Here is a 16,661-nt window from a genome sequence, read left to right as displayed (position 1 = left end):
TTTTGAAGAGTCTGTTTTTTTAGTGTTCCTGTGAGGGTCACATTTCATAATCAATTTTGATTATAACAAAATCTAAGTCAGAGTCATTTTCATTAGAAATTAGAGCTGGATCAATTTTTTTTTTAAATATCCAAACTAAAAATCACGGTGATAATTGATTTTGGAAGATTGAAATTCCAAAACAAACATGTAACAATGGTTGTACTTCTGAACTCCAATAGAAGAAGAACTAGTTTTAGGATAATTTCATATTGGAACAATGTTGGTTAGAATTTTTGGTCGAATGTTTGTTATATTTTGTTTTGTCAAAATGTTTGATTTGATCTTGAGGCCTGAAAAATTACATTTGGGGCCTTCCAGCGCTTTCTTCCAATTATAGGGGCCCAAAAAGAATGAACTAGACCAAAAAAAAAAGGTATTGTAAGTTTGAATTATTTTTTTGAGCGTTATCATTTATAAACTATAAAGGTATGTATAACGATTTATAAAATTATTAAATTGTTAACTTAATTAATAGAAATAATTTAATTTAACATTTTATTTTAAGTGTACCTTTATTTTAAAGGATGTAAATTCATGTCTTAAATAAAAATGTTATGCCTTAGAATAAACACATGCTACTTTGATTGATTCTGTGACCTAACTTCATAATATTAGTTGGTTTCAATAAGTTAAATCTTATTATTGCGCATTGATAATGTATTTTTTTTTTTAAATTAGATAAAAATTCGTGCACATTTTCCACTTATACTGTATTTTTACTTCTTTTTTTTTTCTAATATGAGGATTTGTATTTTGCTCAAGAAGAACCTTCTGAACAATTTGCTGACCCAAGAACAAGCCTCTGGAAATAAGAAAATGAACTTTCTAAAAGAAATTTCCATAAATATCAATATCGTACAAACAAGAGAGCAGAAAAAAAATTCAAATAATGCGTAATGATTGACCCTTAAAATTGAGTTTAAGTATTTATAAATGATAATTTTTTATACAAAAAAAAAATGTTTTTAGTTGCTTATTCCAAAGATTGAATTCATTGTTTTTTCTTTTTATGTTTAAATCTAAATTTATTAAATCAGTACCTAGACTAGATCATGGTTTAGTAGTTGAAAAAGAAGATCATTGAAAAATCTTTACTCATTAATTTCTTAACTAGCAAGGCTCTTTATTAAAAGCACTAACACATGAATGATCAATCAACATCTTTCTTCCTCCATCAGGACCCATTCTTGTATTTGAAATAAACAGCCAAAAGTTTGTAGCTTTGGACTGATTCTATTTCTTTTCCCATCTCCGCGTGTAGCCCAAACTTCAACATCATCGTCACACTTTCTGCTTCCAAAAATGTTACAAAACCATGTTCGTATCATACGAGGCACTCACTCCCACGTACACATAATGTGTGAATATTCGAACCCCTTCAAACCCCTCGTGGATTCTGCAAGTCGCAATCTCTTTTTTTATTATTCTAAATAACTCAATTTGTGGGACTAAAAAGTCCCACAACTTTACCTCTTAATTTTCTATTCAAACCGAACCGGTTATTGGTAACCAAATTCCAAAGGTCCCCATTTTTCTGTAATCAATATCTCTGATTTGAAGCTACCTAATGCCTCTTCCACACTTGTGCTATATAAAAGAGGTTAAGAAGTGCCATTTCAAAGACTAAACTTTTATGTATAGATAAAATTATAAAGAAGCTAATTTTGTACTACCAGGTGAGTTTTGTCTCACCCTTCTAAACTATTACTATTGGTTATTTATGTATATTTTTCTTTTCCTCTTTTTTTTCCTATGGCTATTTTGAGCTATCTCATGTAGGCTTAGTATTCAGTGTTGAAATGCTTGATATGATTCTTCTGGCTCATGAATATTCCATCATATAAAAATGCTTTTGATGATTGTGAGGGAAGGAGCTTCTGTTTAAGTTTGTGATTTTCTAAGGCTATCAGAATTTGTGATCCTTTTCTTTTGTTAAGATAAAGGAGTTTATCACATATTCATATAGAAATAAGACTCGAACTATTACATGTCATGAGGTAGCGAAATATATTTTTATCTGAGAAATGCATGTTCATCATTTCAAGTAAATGTACCTCGAGCAGGTTGATGCAACAAATGAGTCATTTTCTTCATGTTACATCCATCAGTGGAAGATGTAATTAAGCAGTGTTTCTAACTTTTGCATAGGGATGGGAATGTTAGCGATAAGCAAGGAAGGAGACTTCACAGAGAGCTTCAAGAAAGACATTAATTTAAGCGACTTCTATAAGCCGGATCAGTTAGGTGATGTTACCACTGAAAAATCTACAAGCTTGAAGAAAAGGGTGGGAAATCTGAAGCTCCAAACTACATTCTCATTTCAATATCTGGTTTCAGAGAATTCTGGTTCAAAAGAGCAAGTTGAGGACTTGTTCAACAAACGAAACCCTGCAGTTTTGTTACAAAAACCAGGACAAATGTCTTCTCCAAAGTCCTCTGCCGAGCTTGATGTAGCTGCAGTAAAGCTTCAGAAAGTTTACAGGAGTTACAGGATTAGAAGAAATTTGGCAGATTGTGCAGTTGTTTGTGAGGAGCTATGGTTTGTTCAATATCTAAATTTGTTGTTTATCTCTTTATTTTAAAACTTAATTATGTATTTGGTACTAAAATTAATTCCTTGTTAAATCTTATTTATTTTTAATTCTTAAAAATAATAAAAACCATGTGATTTTAGTCTTTAGTAAGAGACTATCTAGGATTAAAATCAACAAAATTTAAATAAGGATAAGAAATTCTTTTTAAGAATTAAAAAGTATATCTACACATTTTTTTGCGGCTAAGTTTATGAGCAAAAGAATTCAGTGATTAGTGCTTAATGCTTACCAAACGACTATCTAAAGTTTATTCTTTGGTCCAGGTGGAAGGATTCAGTGATTACTTTTAACGAGTGCTCTATATCTCATTTTGACTCAGACAAATCCGAAACAGCTATTTCAAAATGGACAAGAGCTAGGACGATGGCTGCTACGGTACACTTTAATCATAAACTATAAACTTTTATTGACTTTGACTAAGGATTATCTTTTTATGTACTTTGCATCAATGTTTGGGCCCATTTTTGTTTTCTTTGAACCACTTTTATTGCCTGAAAGATAATGAACTAAACAGAATTTGACTAGGAATATAGAGACGTATTCAAAGTTCTCAATCTCTTTTTCCTACAAAATTTCTTTAAGAGATTTTGTTGAATGCCAATCAATATACCCTTTTCTTTTTCTTTGTTGGTAGGTGGGAAAAGGTTTGTCCAAAGATGATAAGGCGCAGAAATTAGCTCTAAGGCACTGGCTTGAAGCTGTAAACTCATACGTCCACATCTTGACTAATATATATGAGTTTTAAATTCATTTTACTAGGAATAATAATTTTTCTTTTATCTGGTAATATGTTCTCTTAGAATCCTAGAAAGCCAATTAATTGAGGCTAAGGTTGGATTCCTTCTATTTTGCAGGTTGATCCTCGTCATCGATATGGGCACAATCTGCATTTCTACTATAATGTCTGGTTTCATAGCCAAAGTTATCAGCCTTTTTTCTACTGGTAAATTGTTAACAGGGCAAGGGCTAATATGGGTTCCTGTAGATGCTAAATGCCTAAGCCCGAGGTAACTTTTAATTCCTATTTTCTAATTTCTTAACTGTATCTTGGTGACATGAAGGTTGGATGTTGGAGATGGCAAAGAAATAGACCTTGAAATATGTCCTAGAAAGCAATTGCTGAGGCAGTGCATAAAGTACCTTGGACCCGTAAGTGGTTTCACCACGCTGCATTGACAACTCCATGCATGATAATACTTGCACTAATAATGTAGTGAAAAGGTTCCATCAATGACATGTCTTATGGCATTGGTATTATAGCATTCAAGGCACCAGAGACTTAACCTATAATGACTTTATTGTTATGCTTTCCAAAACTTTTGCCAAGTCACCAAAGTTTTCTTTATATTAACCTTGTTGCTTGAAATTTGCAGGAAGAGAGGGAAGCGTATGAAGTGATTGTGGAGGGAGGCAGGCTTGTTTATAGACAAAGCAAGGACCATGTACACACTACCGAGGAATCCAAGTGGATTTTTGTTCTTAGCTCATCTAGAAATTTGTATGTTGGGCAGAAGAAGAAAGGTCAATTTCAGCACTCCAGTTTTCTAGCTGGTGCTGCTACCATTGCATCAGGAAGATTGGTTGCACACAAAGGAGTTCTTCATGTATGCTAAATGTTTTATACCTATATACCATTGATAATTTCTATCATAATCTGTTATTTTTTCACAAAATGAAAGATTCAAAGAGGATCGTAGGGATGCCTAAGCAAGAGGAGAGAAATGAAGGAAACAAATTGAAATACATTTCATTTCTTTTATAACTAAACTGATCGTCATTTACATCTTATCCAGGCTATATGGCCCTACAGTGGTCATTACCGTCCAACAGAAAAGAATTTTAGGGAATTCATTTGCTTCTTGGAGGAACACAATGTGGATATGACAAATGTAAAGGTGAATGAATCACTTTAAAAGCATCTTTCCCCTATAGACTTACTAAACTAGCCTTCAATTAAAAATCACTAAGGATCATTTTGTTGAACGTTTCTTGTATCCTTTTGTCTCCTGCAGAAATATCCAGTTGATGATGATGTGCCACCTTCTAGACATATCAAAGAGGAGCTGATAGAAGTGAATTCCAGCAACTCTGCCACTGTCAATAATTATCGTCAAGAAAATGTAGGTCACTTTGGTAGCAATATGGTGGAGGCTTCACTTAAAGAGAACAAGTCATTGTCAAGCAAATGGACTACTGGAGTTGGTCCTAGAATTGGATGTGTGAGAGAGTACCCAGAAAAACTCCAAGTTCAGGCACTTGAACAGCTCAATCTTCCACCTAGAGCCAACCGTGAAATATTTGCAGGAAAAGCACCCATTCCCTCTCCGAGGCCTAGTATAAAAGTCCATCTGTCACCTAGGCTTGTGAACATGGGTCTTCCTAGCCCAAGGGTACATGTTTCTCCTCTTTAAGGTCTTTGGTTATGTGGTTCAATGTGTGAGGCATTCAAGTGCATAGGCCTTGCTCTAGTTCTAGCATTTAAATTTGGATCATTGGTACATAATATAGGAAGATCAAGGTTACAAAGGAGCTAACCCAATATCTATTTTTTCATTTGGGTTTCCATTGGCCAATTCTTTTGGTCAGGTAGCTTCTGCTGAATTATTTTTTTTCCTTGCCCCTTAGATGCTTCATTGCATATTCAATACTGTTCAGGGGCTGAGTGAATCATCCATTCTTGTAAGTCAAATCACATTTGAAAATACAACTATTTTTTTCACCTCTCTACCTCCTTGTTTCTTTTTTAGTGGTTTGGAGATTAGCCACTGCTTCAGTATTGGTCATGCTGAGAGCAATTTATAATTTTTAACGAAAAGTACTTATTTAAAATTTTGTAAAAAGTTAAAGGATTAAAAAGTAAATAAAAAAAGTTATAAAGGATAAAATCAAAATTTACCTTAAAGTTAATGAACAAAAATGCTAATTTTGCCTATTTTTTTATACATTAATTCAAATGTTATTAAATATAAATAACTAATCAATCTAATTAAATAAGAAAATTTTAATTTAATAAATAAATTGTAATTCAATAAGTATATGCTCAAACAAATTGTTTTATCATAATTTCACTCTGTAAATATATGCTTTATTAATTTTTTTTGTTTAATATTTAAAGAATACTTTAAAAATATAGACTAATTAAAAAATGATTTATAATATCTTAGTATAAAAATATTTTGAATGAAATATAAATTATTAATGCATTAAATTAACCTTTTATTAATTATTATTAGTATAAAAAAAAAAATACTGTGTGGATGGGCCCAAATAAAACGATCTATTGAGTGGTGAATCTGAATGTTACTGAGATTTGTTTTAATGGACTTAGCAGGAGTGAGGATACGGAGGGAGAGGATCGGCAAATAATTTGCAGTATAGATAATGATGGAGTCAACTCGGAGCGTGAGAAATAATAATAATAAAATGAGTTATATTATTTAAATATCTAAATTTTATATTTTTTATACATAAAATAATTATAACCGTTAATTTTAATAATAGAATTAATAATTTATTTATAAAAAATTATAAATATTCTTTAATATTTTATAATAATTTAGAAAGAGAGTATTTAATAATCCTTAAATTTAAGAGTATGTATCATTTTTAAAATATTTTTTAAAACTAAAAATGGTATCAAAAGATGTCTCAATCTGAACTTCAAAAAAAAAAAAACATTTTTCAAGAAAAGTACAGGGGCGTAAGTTTTGATTTTGAGGATTTCGTTAGGTTACCGTTATGAATTAGGACGATGTTTCTTTTCCTTCCACCAATCTACAATTTCAAATTTCAAAATCTTCTTCCTTGCATTGCCTTAATTAACCCCAACACAACACAGAGCACACTCCTTAATTTCAAATATTCTCTTCTCTCTCTCTTTCACTGTGCAACCCAGCAGCAGCTACCTCTGATCTGCACTTCTGCTCTGCAAAAACGGTTTCTTTTCTCCAATGGGTGCTTCGGGAAGATGGTTTAAATCACTTCTTTCTCTCCGAAAGACCTCAACTTCAACTACTGATCAAGTAACCTTTTTTTTTCTCTCTTATCTGTTTTGTTTTGGTGCGGTGCTGTTATTTACTACTTACTAATATGGGTTAATGGATGAGAATATTCAGGAGAAGAGTAGTGAGAACAAGAGTAAGAAGAAGTGGAAGCTATGGAAGAATTCTTCAGAAGGGTCAATGAAGAAAGGAGGCGGTGGTGCTGTGTCTGGTTCTTCGCTTTCTTCTGCGGTGGCTGTGGTCGTTCGAGCTCCACCAAAAGATTTCATGGTCATCAAACAGGAATGGGCTGCCATATGCATTCAGGCTGTGTTTCGAGCCTTCTTGGTAACTGCCATGCATGCAATGCATTCATCCTCAATTAAGCTTGCTTGCTATATATGTGTCTCTGCTTTCTAATATCTTCAATTATTTATTTTAATCTTAAATTAGGGGTGACTCTGAAAGTCCAATTTTTTATCAAGAGTTTGGACTTAGGAGCTTCTAACCTTAGCATGACCTCATCACATGTCAAATTAGATTTTGTACAATATTCACCAATAGATCGAAATTTTCAGAAAGTGAAGTACTTGTGTAAGTTGTATGTGACTGTGAGGGTTTATTATAGAAATATCTGCAACTTTTCGGTTACTTAATTGAGGAGGATTTGATTAGTATATAAGGCATGAGTCTCTAGTGCTTGCATCTTTCTTTTATTTTTCATGTGACCTTAATTCTATTAATGCACATTGTAGGCTAGACGAGCTTTGAGGGCCTTGAGGGCAGTGGTAAAGCTTCAAGCTACTTTTCGAGGTAGGCAAGTCAGAAAGCAAGCAGCTGTTACTCTAAGGTGCATGCAGGCTCTTGTTCGAGTTCAGGCACGTGTAAGGGCAAGGAATGTGAGGAAATCCCCTCAAGGGAAAGCGGTGCAGAAATTGTTAGATGAGCACCGCAACCAAGCCGATCCTGTTAAGCAGGTTGAGGTATCATAATTTGCTTGAAGATAATGTAACATTCTCTAATCATGATTCTGAGTTATCATGTTAGGAGACACTAAAATGTAGCTAATTTGCCTTGTTATTATCAGCAAGGATGGTGTGACATTCCTGGAACTGTTGATGAAGTTAAAACAAAGCTACGAATGAGGCAAGAAGGAGCCATCAAGAGGGATAGAGCAATGGCATACTCCCTCTCCACACAGGTAATGAAGTTGAGAAGATGCTTCATATACACTTTTGTTTCTTTGGTAGTTAAAATTATTATCCAATTCATTTGGTTTAATTAACTTTTCTTGCTTGTAGCAGTCAAGAGTGAGTGCCAGTCCAAACTCTAGAACCACCAAGGCAGAGATTCCTCTCAAGCATCACAACCTAAACAATAAGAGCTTAGGATGTAGCTTGTTAGAACGCTGGATGGAGGCAAAGCCATGGGAGAGTCCAATCTCAAGGAAGAGTGAAGAAATTGTTCCTCACTTTCAATCAAGAAGGAATGGTGTGACAACTAGGATTTCAGTTGTTAAATCTCTTACAACCAGTCAATTTTCAACCATAAGCTCTGAATACATGTCTGATGATAGCCCTGTGTCTACTTCATATACATCTGGATCTTCATCTTTTCCATCCACCACTACTGCTGTGGTGGAAGCAACAAAGGAAAGAGATGTTAATCAACCAAGCTACATGAATTTGACAGAATCAACTAAGGCTAAACTGAAAGCTTGCAGGTCCTCTTCACAAAATTCAAAGAGACTTGTGATGGAGCATTGTCTGTCTCATAGCTCAACAACAGGATTTCTGAATGGAGATACTAGAAGCAATTCTGGCTCTGATCCTTCAGTTAATTTATGGAAGGATCTTTGTGCAACACCTCTAAGGGCAAGTTATCAAAAATGAGAAATTGGGAGATAAGAGTTTGTGTAACAGTGACAGCCTTAATGTGTCTACTCTCAATGAGATCAACAGCTTGTTGTCCGTTGTCACCTTGACACACTGATTCACTGAGATGAACATGCGTGCAAGTTAGGAAAATGGCTAATTGACAGTGTAGATAACATAAGTGGTTTTGTGTGAAAAATTAAATATCATACTAATATTTTGTATGGTGTTTTTACACTGATATATGCATAATAGCTTTATGTAAGAACTATCTAAAAACTCAAGTAGATATCGAGCTTAAGATGATGAGACAATGTTACTCACTTTTTTTGGGAGGTATGAATGCATTGTGGTTTTTTTATAGTCGAAATTGCATTGTTGTTATTTCCCACATTGGGTGAAGTTATGGGTGTTCTTCCACCCTTTTTTGGTATAGACATTTCTGTTTCTATTTATTAAAAACTTCTCAGAACTTGTGCATCCATGCAGGGTCTTTGTTTCCATTTTGCAGTAACTCAATTAGCAATGCTGAGCTTTTTGAAAAATATTACTGAGCTAAGATTTTTCTTGGTTTATGCTAACTAAAATCATTTATATCTGCCATTTGGATAGATTTATGTGATTTGAACCGTTTTTGTTTTGCCTAGGTAATAAAAGTACTTTATGTTGCAATCTGTAACGCTGTCAGCTCCTCATATTGATTTTAAAAATTTCATCCACTGAAAATTGATGCACATCATAGCATATACTACAATGATTTAGTTTCTAGGCTTCAACTAATGAAAAATATATTGTTTTAAAAAATTATCTTAATAAGTAAAAGAAAACAATTATTTAAAAACACGTTAATTTAAACACGCACTTAATTATCCCAAATATATTTTTATGTTGGTCCACAACTGATAAAAACTACATATACGATAGATTGAATTAAAGATATTTGATGAGCCAGACAAACAACGACCGAGTTAATGTGTAGTACTGCAGGTCAACAAAGGGAAACCCGGACTAGCTTCAGATCTTCATTGGTTTTATTAGTTGTGGACCAAAATAAAAATTATCTTTGTTTTTCTTCCTCGAAGGTTCAATCCAAAGCCTTGTACCCAACTTTTAATGTCCATTATGTAAGTTCAACCCAAAACTGTGGAAGAGTAAACTATAAACAAAATGACAAGAATAAAAAAAAAAGCAAAAAAACAATTCAAGATTCGAAATGAGTAAGGTTATTTGACAATGCTTATCTCCACTTAAGCAACAGGAATAATTTAATAGAAAAAATCACGTGCTCCAATTTATAATAATATGTAATGATGCAACTTGCATGTAGTATGGTCCAGTTCCAGTCACTCATGCTTTTGCCAGAAGGACCACTGTTATCATCGTTACCTTTGAAGTATTAATTTATGCATCATTTAACTTGTAACTATCAAGCAAAGAAGATTGATAGACACAAATAATTCTAAGGAAACACTTTTGAGCTCCAAATAGACTAAATGTGTGTTTGGATTTACATTAAACTTAGATCAAACGCAGAAGCTACAACTAGTAGTATTGAGATAAATTTAAATTCATAGACATTTAAACGCAGATTCAAACACGCTAGAAATGGTTCATCGATCAATATCAGAAATACACGTATACTGTTAGAGACTAGAGAGTATCACCAATCCATTAGTTTGACTTCTCTATAGTATATACTGCTTGGCCTACGTCCTGAAGACGACGCTGCTATTTGGTATTTTGGTTCATAGGCTTCCCACGTGAGAACAAGCGCTAACAAAGGCAAAAATCAGGATGCTACTAAAAGTTGTAAAATTTTTTGAATGTCGTTTGATGGGAATCTGGTGAAGTGAAGGAAAGAAAAAGTGTGTGATGCTTTCTTCAATTTGGAGTAAGTGATCAAACTTCCTTTCATGGGGGATTGCCATGAATAGAAGGAAGACGAAGTAGGGGCAGTGGGGCCTTAAAGGAGGCCTATTTTCTGGGATATCCCTTTTTCTGTGGGGCATTTCTAGTCTTGTTTCCTTGCTTTATAAAGAATATAAGCTCTGTTTTTATTTTCCCATTATTTGCATTGGCCCATACTGATAAGGACCAATGTGGCCCTTTAGCTATATGTATCACAGTGCCAATAATTGATTGACTAGAGAAAATAAAATTTAAGTTTATTTATTTTCTCCTTTTCTGTTAAATGGAAGCGTGAATTGCAATGGCAAAACATATTTGGCATTTTTTGTCCTTGAGTTAAAAGTGTTTATCTTTTTCTTTATATTCATCATATACTAGTGTATAAGTTTGTTTTGTGTACGTGTGCATGTGCATCAGCAAAGCAAGTATTTATTTCTCTTGTGAATCCACCTTATGGACGAACTTTTGGTTCCTTCAGCATCTTGAATCTAACCTTTATGTTCTTTTAGGCCTATTCACTTATTCAGCTATACAATAGCAAGTGTTTTTCCTTGGTGATAGGATTTTCCCTTGGTTAAGCATTGAAATATTTTCCACCCCAAGACTTTCCTTCAAGCATACAAGAGATAAATAATCTGCATGCTCATTCTTAATCATTTATTAGTACACTATCAGTTTACAAGAATTGTAGATAAAATCTATATCTTCTGGTTATTTACCATGGTAGTACATGAGATTTGAAGATAAGTTTAGGTGAGCATTATGCTACCTTTCTTTATTTAGATTCTCGTTGTATCTCAAGGGACAATGCATCTTGATTTCTTTCCTTCTAGGAGGAAAACTCTCCACCCTTTGAAGAGGGGAAAAAGAAAGAAAAAGAGGAGGTAAAAACCAACATTTGACTGAAAATGACCCATACCAAAACCAATCTGAAATCAGGAGAGGACAAAGAATTACACAGCATTCTCTCATGTACTTGTTTTGATATCTCTATAAGTCAGGAAAAAAAACAAAAGATTCTGACAGCAAGAGTCCTTTGATGGCTCAACAAATAAAGGAAAAGAGCCCGGTAGTATTAAATGTTGCATGTGCTGCAATTAATTAGGAATCTTGTTTTAACTAGTTGTTTCTTTCACCATAAGCTTGCCAAGCTCCTACTTTTTCTCTCAGAAGCAACAAATTACAAGACCTCCATGCTGCTTGGTACCCTGTTCCACTGCAAGAAAGGAATTTGTTTCCTGCTTTTATTTGACTAAAAATGTATCTCCTCTAAAATGAATAAACCTGTAAAATGATGAAGTGAGAGTTAATCTATAAGTTATTTAAATTCAAGTATTTTATAAACATAATTGGCTTTAAATCAATAATAGATAGAGTACTTTATTTTCTTATTTTACTCATCTTTCTCAATTTAAAGGAGCTAAAAGCTAGATACGTCATTCTTCAAATGCTACACGCCAATTGCTATATTAATTAAGATCATCCTAAAGCCATGCACCCCAAAAAATGACCCTAAAGCAATATTGATTGCGTTTACTGTTGAATAATAAAATCTGTGAAGAACATTGGATGAGAATTGGATGGTCAAACAGAATGAGTATGCAACAATAATAGCCGAACAATCACACCAAAATAAGATTGCCAGCCATGCTTTTTGATAACATATATATAACATACTTTTTTTTTCCACCCGCATCCCAACTATAAAACCCCTCTTGCTTTGGCAAATTTCTTAAAAATAAGCAAGTATTTAACTAATAACATCCAATCTTTACAAAGACAAAATTTAGGTGCAGTTAGTGTTATATATCAGTTAAAATTGGAAATTTATGGTGATAATTTATAATAACATTCAATATAAAAAAAAAAACCATGAAAATGGAGGAAAGAAACACGGAATTTGTAAATATAACAATATTATTGTTCTAATTAATAATTTAGATCATCCATCATGAAAAGATTAGATGACCCAATTATTTTTAGTACTATTTTTTCATGGAATCCCTAAACAGGATGTAAAAGCATACTTTTCCCCAGCTGCTTTTAGTCCATCTATTGAGATGAAATGCGTACGCAAAGTGGCCGGCAATTATATTCTTCTCGTTGTCCCCATTGGCCTCTTTTCAGTGGTAGAATTTTCAGGATAAATAAAGAGAAATGAGAGAAACATTTGTTTGACAATTTTTTTTAACCATTCTTTATTTATTGTTAGTAGATAAAAAAAATTATATATCATGAAATCTTTTGGAATCAACTCTCTATTTAGTAAAATTTGTTAGAAACTCACTCAATAATACTAAAAGAAATACATTAAAATGTTTACACAAAGATTAAGCAAGTTATTCAATGTTTTCAATTTCTTTCAAAAAAAAAAAAGTCAAGTTCGTGAGTACCTTAAATACATTAATTGAGAAATATTTACTATATTGTATTAATATTTTTAATCGTTAAAAATATATTAAATATTTTATTCTTTTACTAAAAAAATTCTTCTATTTCTTTAATTTGAATTTTAAGGGAACCTGTTAGCATTTAATTCATAAAAAAATGTCTTATCAATGAGTACTTTGTCGAACGTTTATACAAAACTTGAAGAAATGTCTGTTCGCCAAATATGTAGAAATGCCCTGATTTTTGTAGAAATATGTAGAAGCTTATGAGAATAAAACTAAAATATGAAGCTGTGAATAAGAGTAATTTGATATAAAAAAAAAACAGCATATGAAAACATAATTTATAAACGATGTTGTGGAGGCCAAGTTATAGAAGAACATACTTTCGTAGTAAAGATTAAAAAAATATTTTGATCATACATCATAGAAGGCCCTGGCCACCTTTGCCTTCTCCTTAACTCTACCTTTAATTTCGATGCTTTTCATTCATAATCCTTTGGAACTTTATACATGCATGCAAAATATTCAATAATGCAGACATCTTCTTGTAGTTCGAGCTCATCGAATATTCATTTTTCAAAAAAGGGAAACAAGGCTACCTTTCATCATATCTTTTAAAAACATTATTATTTGCTTAGATTGTCACTAGAGTTTTTACATTGTAGAGCTGGGGCATTAGCAATTCTTAAACTTTTTATTTTTCTGTCTTATTATATATACCTTTTTTTTTTCTCCAAGAGTATACATTTCAAAGAGAATGGAAAGTTTTTTTAAATGAAGTCCAATGATTGAAAAAAAAAATGATCCATATGAACTCATTCACCCTTGCAAATACAGTTACCACTCTAAAAAGGACAAAACTGGAGGGGTAATTAAATTGGTAAACCATCCATAAAGAAAGATCAAGTGTCACCAACCTCGTTGAAAACTTTCTTCATCTGCGTGTGTCCATCGTGCATCTGTTAAGAGGAAGGTCCCACCACTCTGCATGTGTGACACGTGTACAAGCCAGCCCATCCCAGAGTGAGCAAAGAAGGATCCATTATAAGGCCTACAATCGTTGCAGGGTCACACTGCACCTTTCAGCCCTTTGCTACAAACCCTAACTGTGCCACAAAGGTACTGTTCCCCACATTAAATTCACCACCTCAGTGTACTCACACTTCAGCATATCATCCATTTTCTGTTCAGACTACTCTCAGCATTCCTTTCACATTTTAATATAACCTCTTGTAACCTAGGGCTAAAGCTAGAGCCTAGAGCTTCCTTTGTTGTGTGCTAGCTACTCTTATATAAATCATATATTTATGCAATTTATTTATTTATAATACCAAAATTAATCTTTGTATGTCCTAGTAGTGCTAGCTTTGAGACTCAAGATCAGTAAGATAGATAGGAAGAGAAAAGAAAGGAGATATGGGGCATCACTCTTGCTGCAACAAGCAGAAGGTCAAAAGAGGGCTATGGTCACCGGAAGAAGATGAAAAGCTCATCAACTACATCACAACTTATGGACATGGTTGCTGGAGTTCTGTTCCAAAACTAGCAGGTGATTATATCACTGCCCTTTCTGAATATATATACATGATTTCCTTTCTATTATATTCTCATTTTCTTCATTCATTAGTTCTAAAAAAAGAACTTATGAACTGTGTTAGCTGCTATATGGTTGATTAATTATTTCATGGAGTGCAGGCCTGCAGAGGTGTGGAAAGAGTTGCAGATTGAGATGGATAAATTATCTAAGACCTGATTTGAAACGTGGAAGCTTCTCTCCTCAAGAAGCCGCTCTCATTATCGAGCTTCATAGTATTCTAGGCAACAGGTTTTTTTTTTTTTTTTCAATTGCATATTTTTTCTTTTTTTTCCCCCATTAATTGCTCTTTTTTATCATGGTTAAAGTCACCATTATTATCAAAAGGTTTGTTTGTTAACTTTTCTTAATTAACGAGTGGAGGTACTATTTGGACAGGTGGGCTCAGATAGCCAAGCACCTACCTGGAAGAACAGATAATGAGGTGAAAAACTTTTGGAATTCAAGCATAAAGAAGAAGCTGCTTTCTCATGATGTTGTTCCTTCTTTAGCCACATTTTCTGATTTTCACAGTCCTATCAATGGTTCCGTGGAAAGTTTCTTCCCTTTAACTGACAACCCTATCGTAAACTCCCATTATCACTTAGACCAGCTATACCTTCCCATCAATATCCCATCCCCAATCCTACAAGGTTTTGATCATCACAATGATATCAAGATTGACATAAACAACAGCAATAATCTCAATTTCCTACATTTTCAGAATCCAATGCCAGAAACAGTACCACCCTCCAATAATCCATCATTGTATGAAGATTCATGGTCGTGGGGCTGTGTACCTATTCATCTTAATCCAAATCAGGAAAATCAAATCATGACCAAAACTGATACCACCCCATATTATCTTGTTGAGAAATTCATCAATCCAAGTACATGGCAGCACTTGGTGGAACCAGTTGTGCCAAAACTCTGTGAGAGCATTGAGCATTTTGTCTGTAGCATCCCATATTCTTCTTCTGCTTCACAAGAACATGAGGAGGCTATTGCGTGTTACGCACCTGGTATTTGTCCACCACAGGATCAAACTGTGGAAGCCAATCAAGTGGAGTACATCGATGCCCTCATCATGTCATCGTTGCCATCATCAACAACATCATCTTCATCAGTATCATTCTATCAAGCAGAGAAATAATCACAAAACCTATATATCATTCCTTCGAGTTGGGTGTCATGAGCATTATTGGTTCCTATTACATAATATAGGTTAATTTTATGTATATATAATTGAGTAGTGGGAGAGTCTATATATGTGATGAGCTCAATTAATTCCATGCATTTCAAGGGGGGGAAACATGCATTTAATTTTCTCTTGAATTTTCGAATAAGAGGGTGAGAAGATCTCCTATTGGCAAACCTGAGCCATGCTAGTTCTGGCTCCTCCATTAAACAATGCTTGCTGAAGTTCCATAAATATGTCTAGGTTCTTTCACATGTTTGTCGACTAAAAGTACGTATCTGTGTATGATTATTTATCGTGTGAAGTACTGTATGTTGTATAACAATCATATGCATAGTTGTGCACTTTAAGTTGACTCATTGTTCCGTTGCTCTCTCTCTCTCTCTCTCTGACATATATGGATGACAACATCAAACAAAGACAAAAGCCGTACATACACCATAGTCAACTTGTTGGCACTTGAGGCCAAAATGCCCTTAAATGTGACCTTCTAGCTAGTAGCTATGAAGCTAGCTAGCGGTGTTTCTGGCAGTTATATGACATTCCATATTATGATGTGATCAATAAAGAATTAAACAAGCATCCACAATATGCACTTAACTAATCACTTATTTGGCATCTTCCATTAATTTTCTTTTACCTGTAGAAACAAAGTCCAAAACATATCGCACTGTTAAATTACTTTTGCGTTGTACCGTCTTTTGTAAGGGTCCATCCTATCTTGAGTCTTGACATTTGCATTACCCGCGCGCAGAAAATTTGATCTTGCTTATAAATTGGTTAAAGTTTTAGAAAAAGAATGAAGAACAAAACGTCACTTCCAATCTTTTGATTGAAAAACGAAAGAAAAAAGTGACAAGAAAATTGGAATGTTGATTAATTGAACGTTTTTATTGCGAATCTTGTTTTATTATAAAACGTGGAATAAGTTAATATGGACTAGTCAGTTTCATTTAAATGACGATATTAAAAAATATAGACTTAAAGATTACATAATTACTTTAAAAGCTGCATGATTTTAATCTTTTTAAATGTTATCATATATATGTGATTTCCAGCACGTTAATTGAGACATGAAAGTCTATATGAAAATTTTCAT

General features: G+C 33.5%; 3 protein-coding genes across 3 annotated transcripts; all 3 read left to right on the top strand.

Moving 5' to 3' along the window:
• The first annotated feature begins 2,192 nt into the window (after positions 1-2,192).
• Positions 2,193-5,047, top strand: LOC113855992 (IQ domain-containing protein IQM5-like). Its single transcript, XM_027487620.1, has 8 exons — positions 2,193-2,581; positions 2,900-3,011; positions 3,271-3,336; positions 3,491-3,579; positions 3,698-3,785; positions 4,010-4,240; positions 4,430-4,531; positions 4,649-5,047. Exons 1-8 carry the CDS (start codon positions 2,193-2,195, stop codon positions 5,045-5,047), a joined length of 1,476 nt encoding a protein of 491 aa, XP_027343421.1.
• Positions 5,048-6,586: 1,539 nt separating this feature from the next.
• LOC113856156 (protein IQ-DOMAIN 1-like) lies at positions 6,587-8,508 on the top strand. The gene is made up of 5 exons (XM_027487852.1): positions 6,587-6,658; positions 6,752-6,964; positions 7,372-7,599; positions 7,704-7,817; positions 7,921-8,508. The coding sequence occupies exons 1-5, from the start codon at positions 6,587-6,589 to the stop codon at positions 8,506-8,508; spliced, it is 1,215 nt and encodes a 404-aa protein (XP_027343653.1).
• A 5,699-nt stretch (positions 8,509-14,207) lies between these two features.
• On the top strand, positions 14,208-15,517 carry LOC113855991 (transcription factor MYB26-like). Its single transcript, XM_027487619.1, has 3 exons — positions 14,208-14,340; positions 14,487-14,616; positions 14,764-15,517. Exons 1-3 carry the CDS (start codon positions 14,208-14,210, stop codon positions 15,515-15,517), a joined length of 1,017 nt encoding a protein of 338 aa, XP_027343420.1.
• Positions 15,518-16,661: the final 1,144 nt, after the last annotated feature.

Source organism: Abrus precatorius, unplaced genomic scaffold, assembly GCF_003935025.1.
Source record: "Abrus precatorius isolate BTA unplaced genomic scaffold, Abrus_2018 Scaffold11, whole genome shotgun sequence".
NCBI classification, from domain to species: domain Eukaryota; kingdom Viridiplantae; phylum Streptophyta; class Magnoliopsida; order Fabales; family Fabaceae; genus Abrus; species Abrus precatorius.
This window is presented reverse-complemented; position numbering and strand designations above follow the sequence as displayed.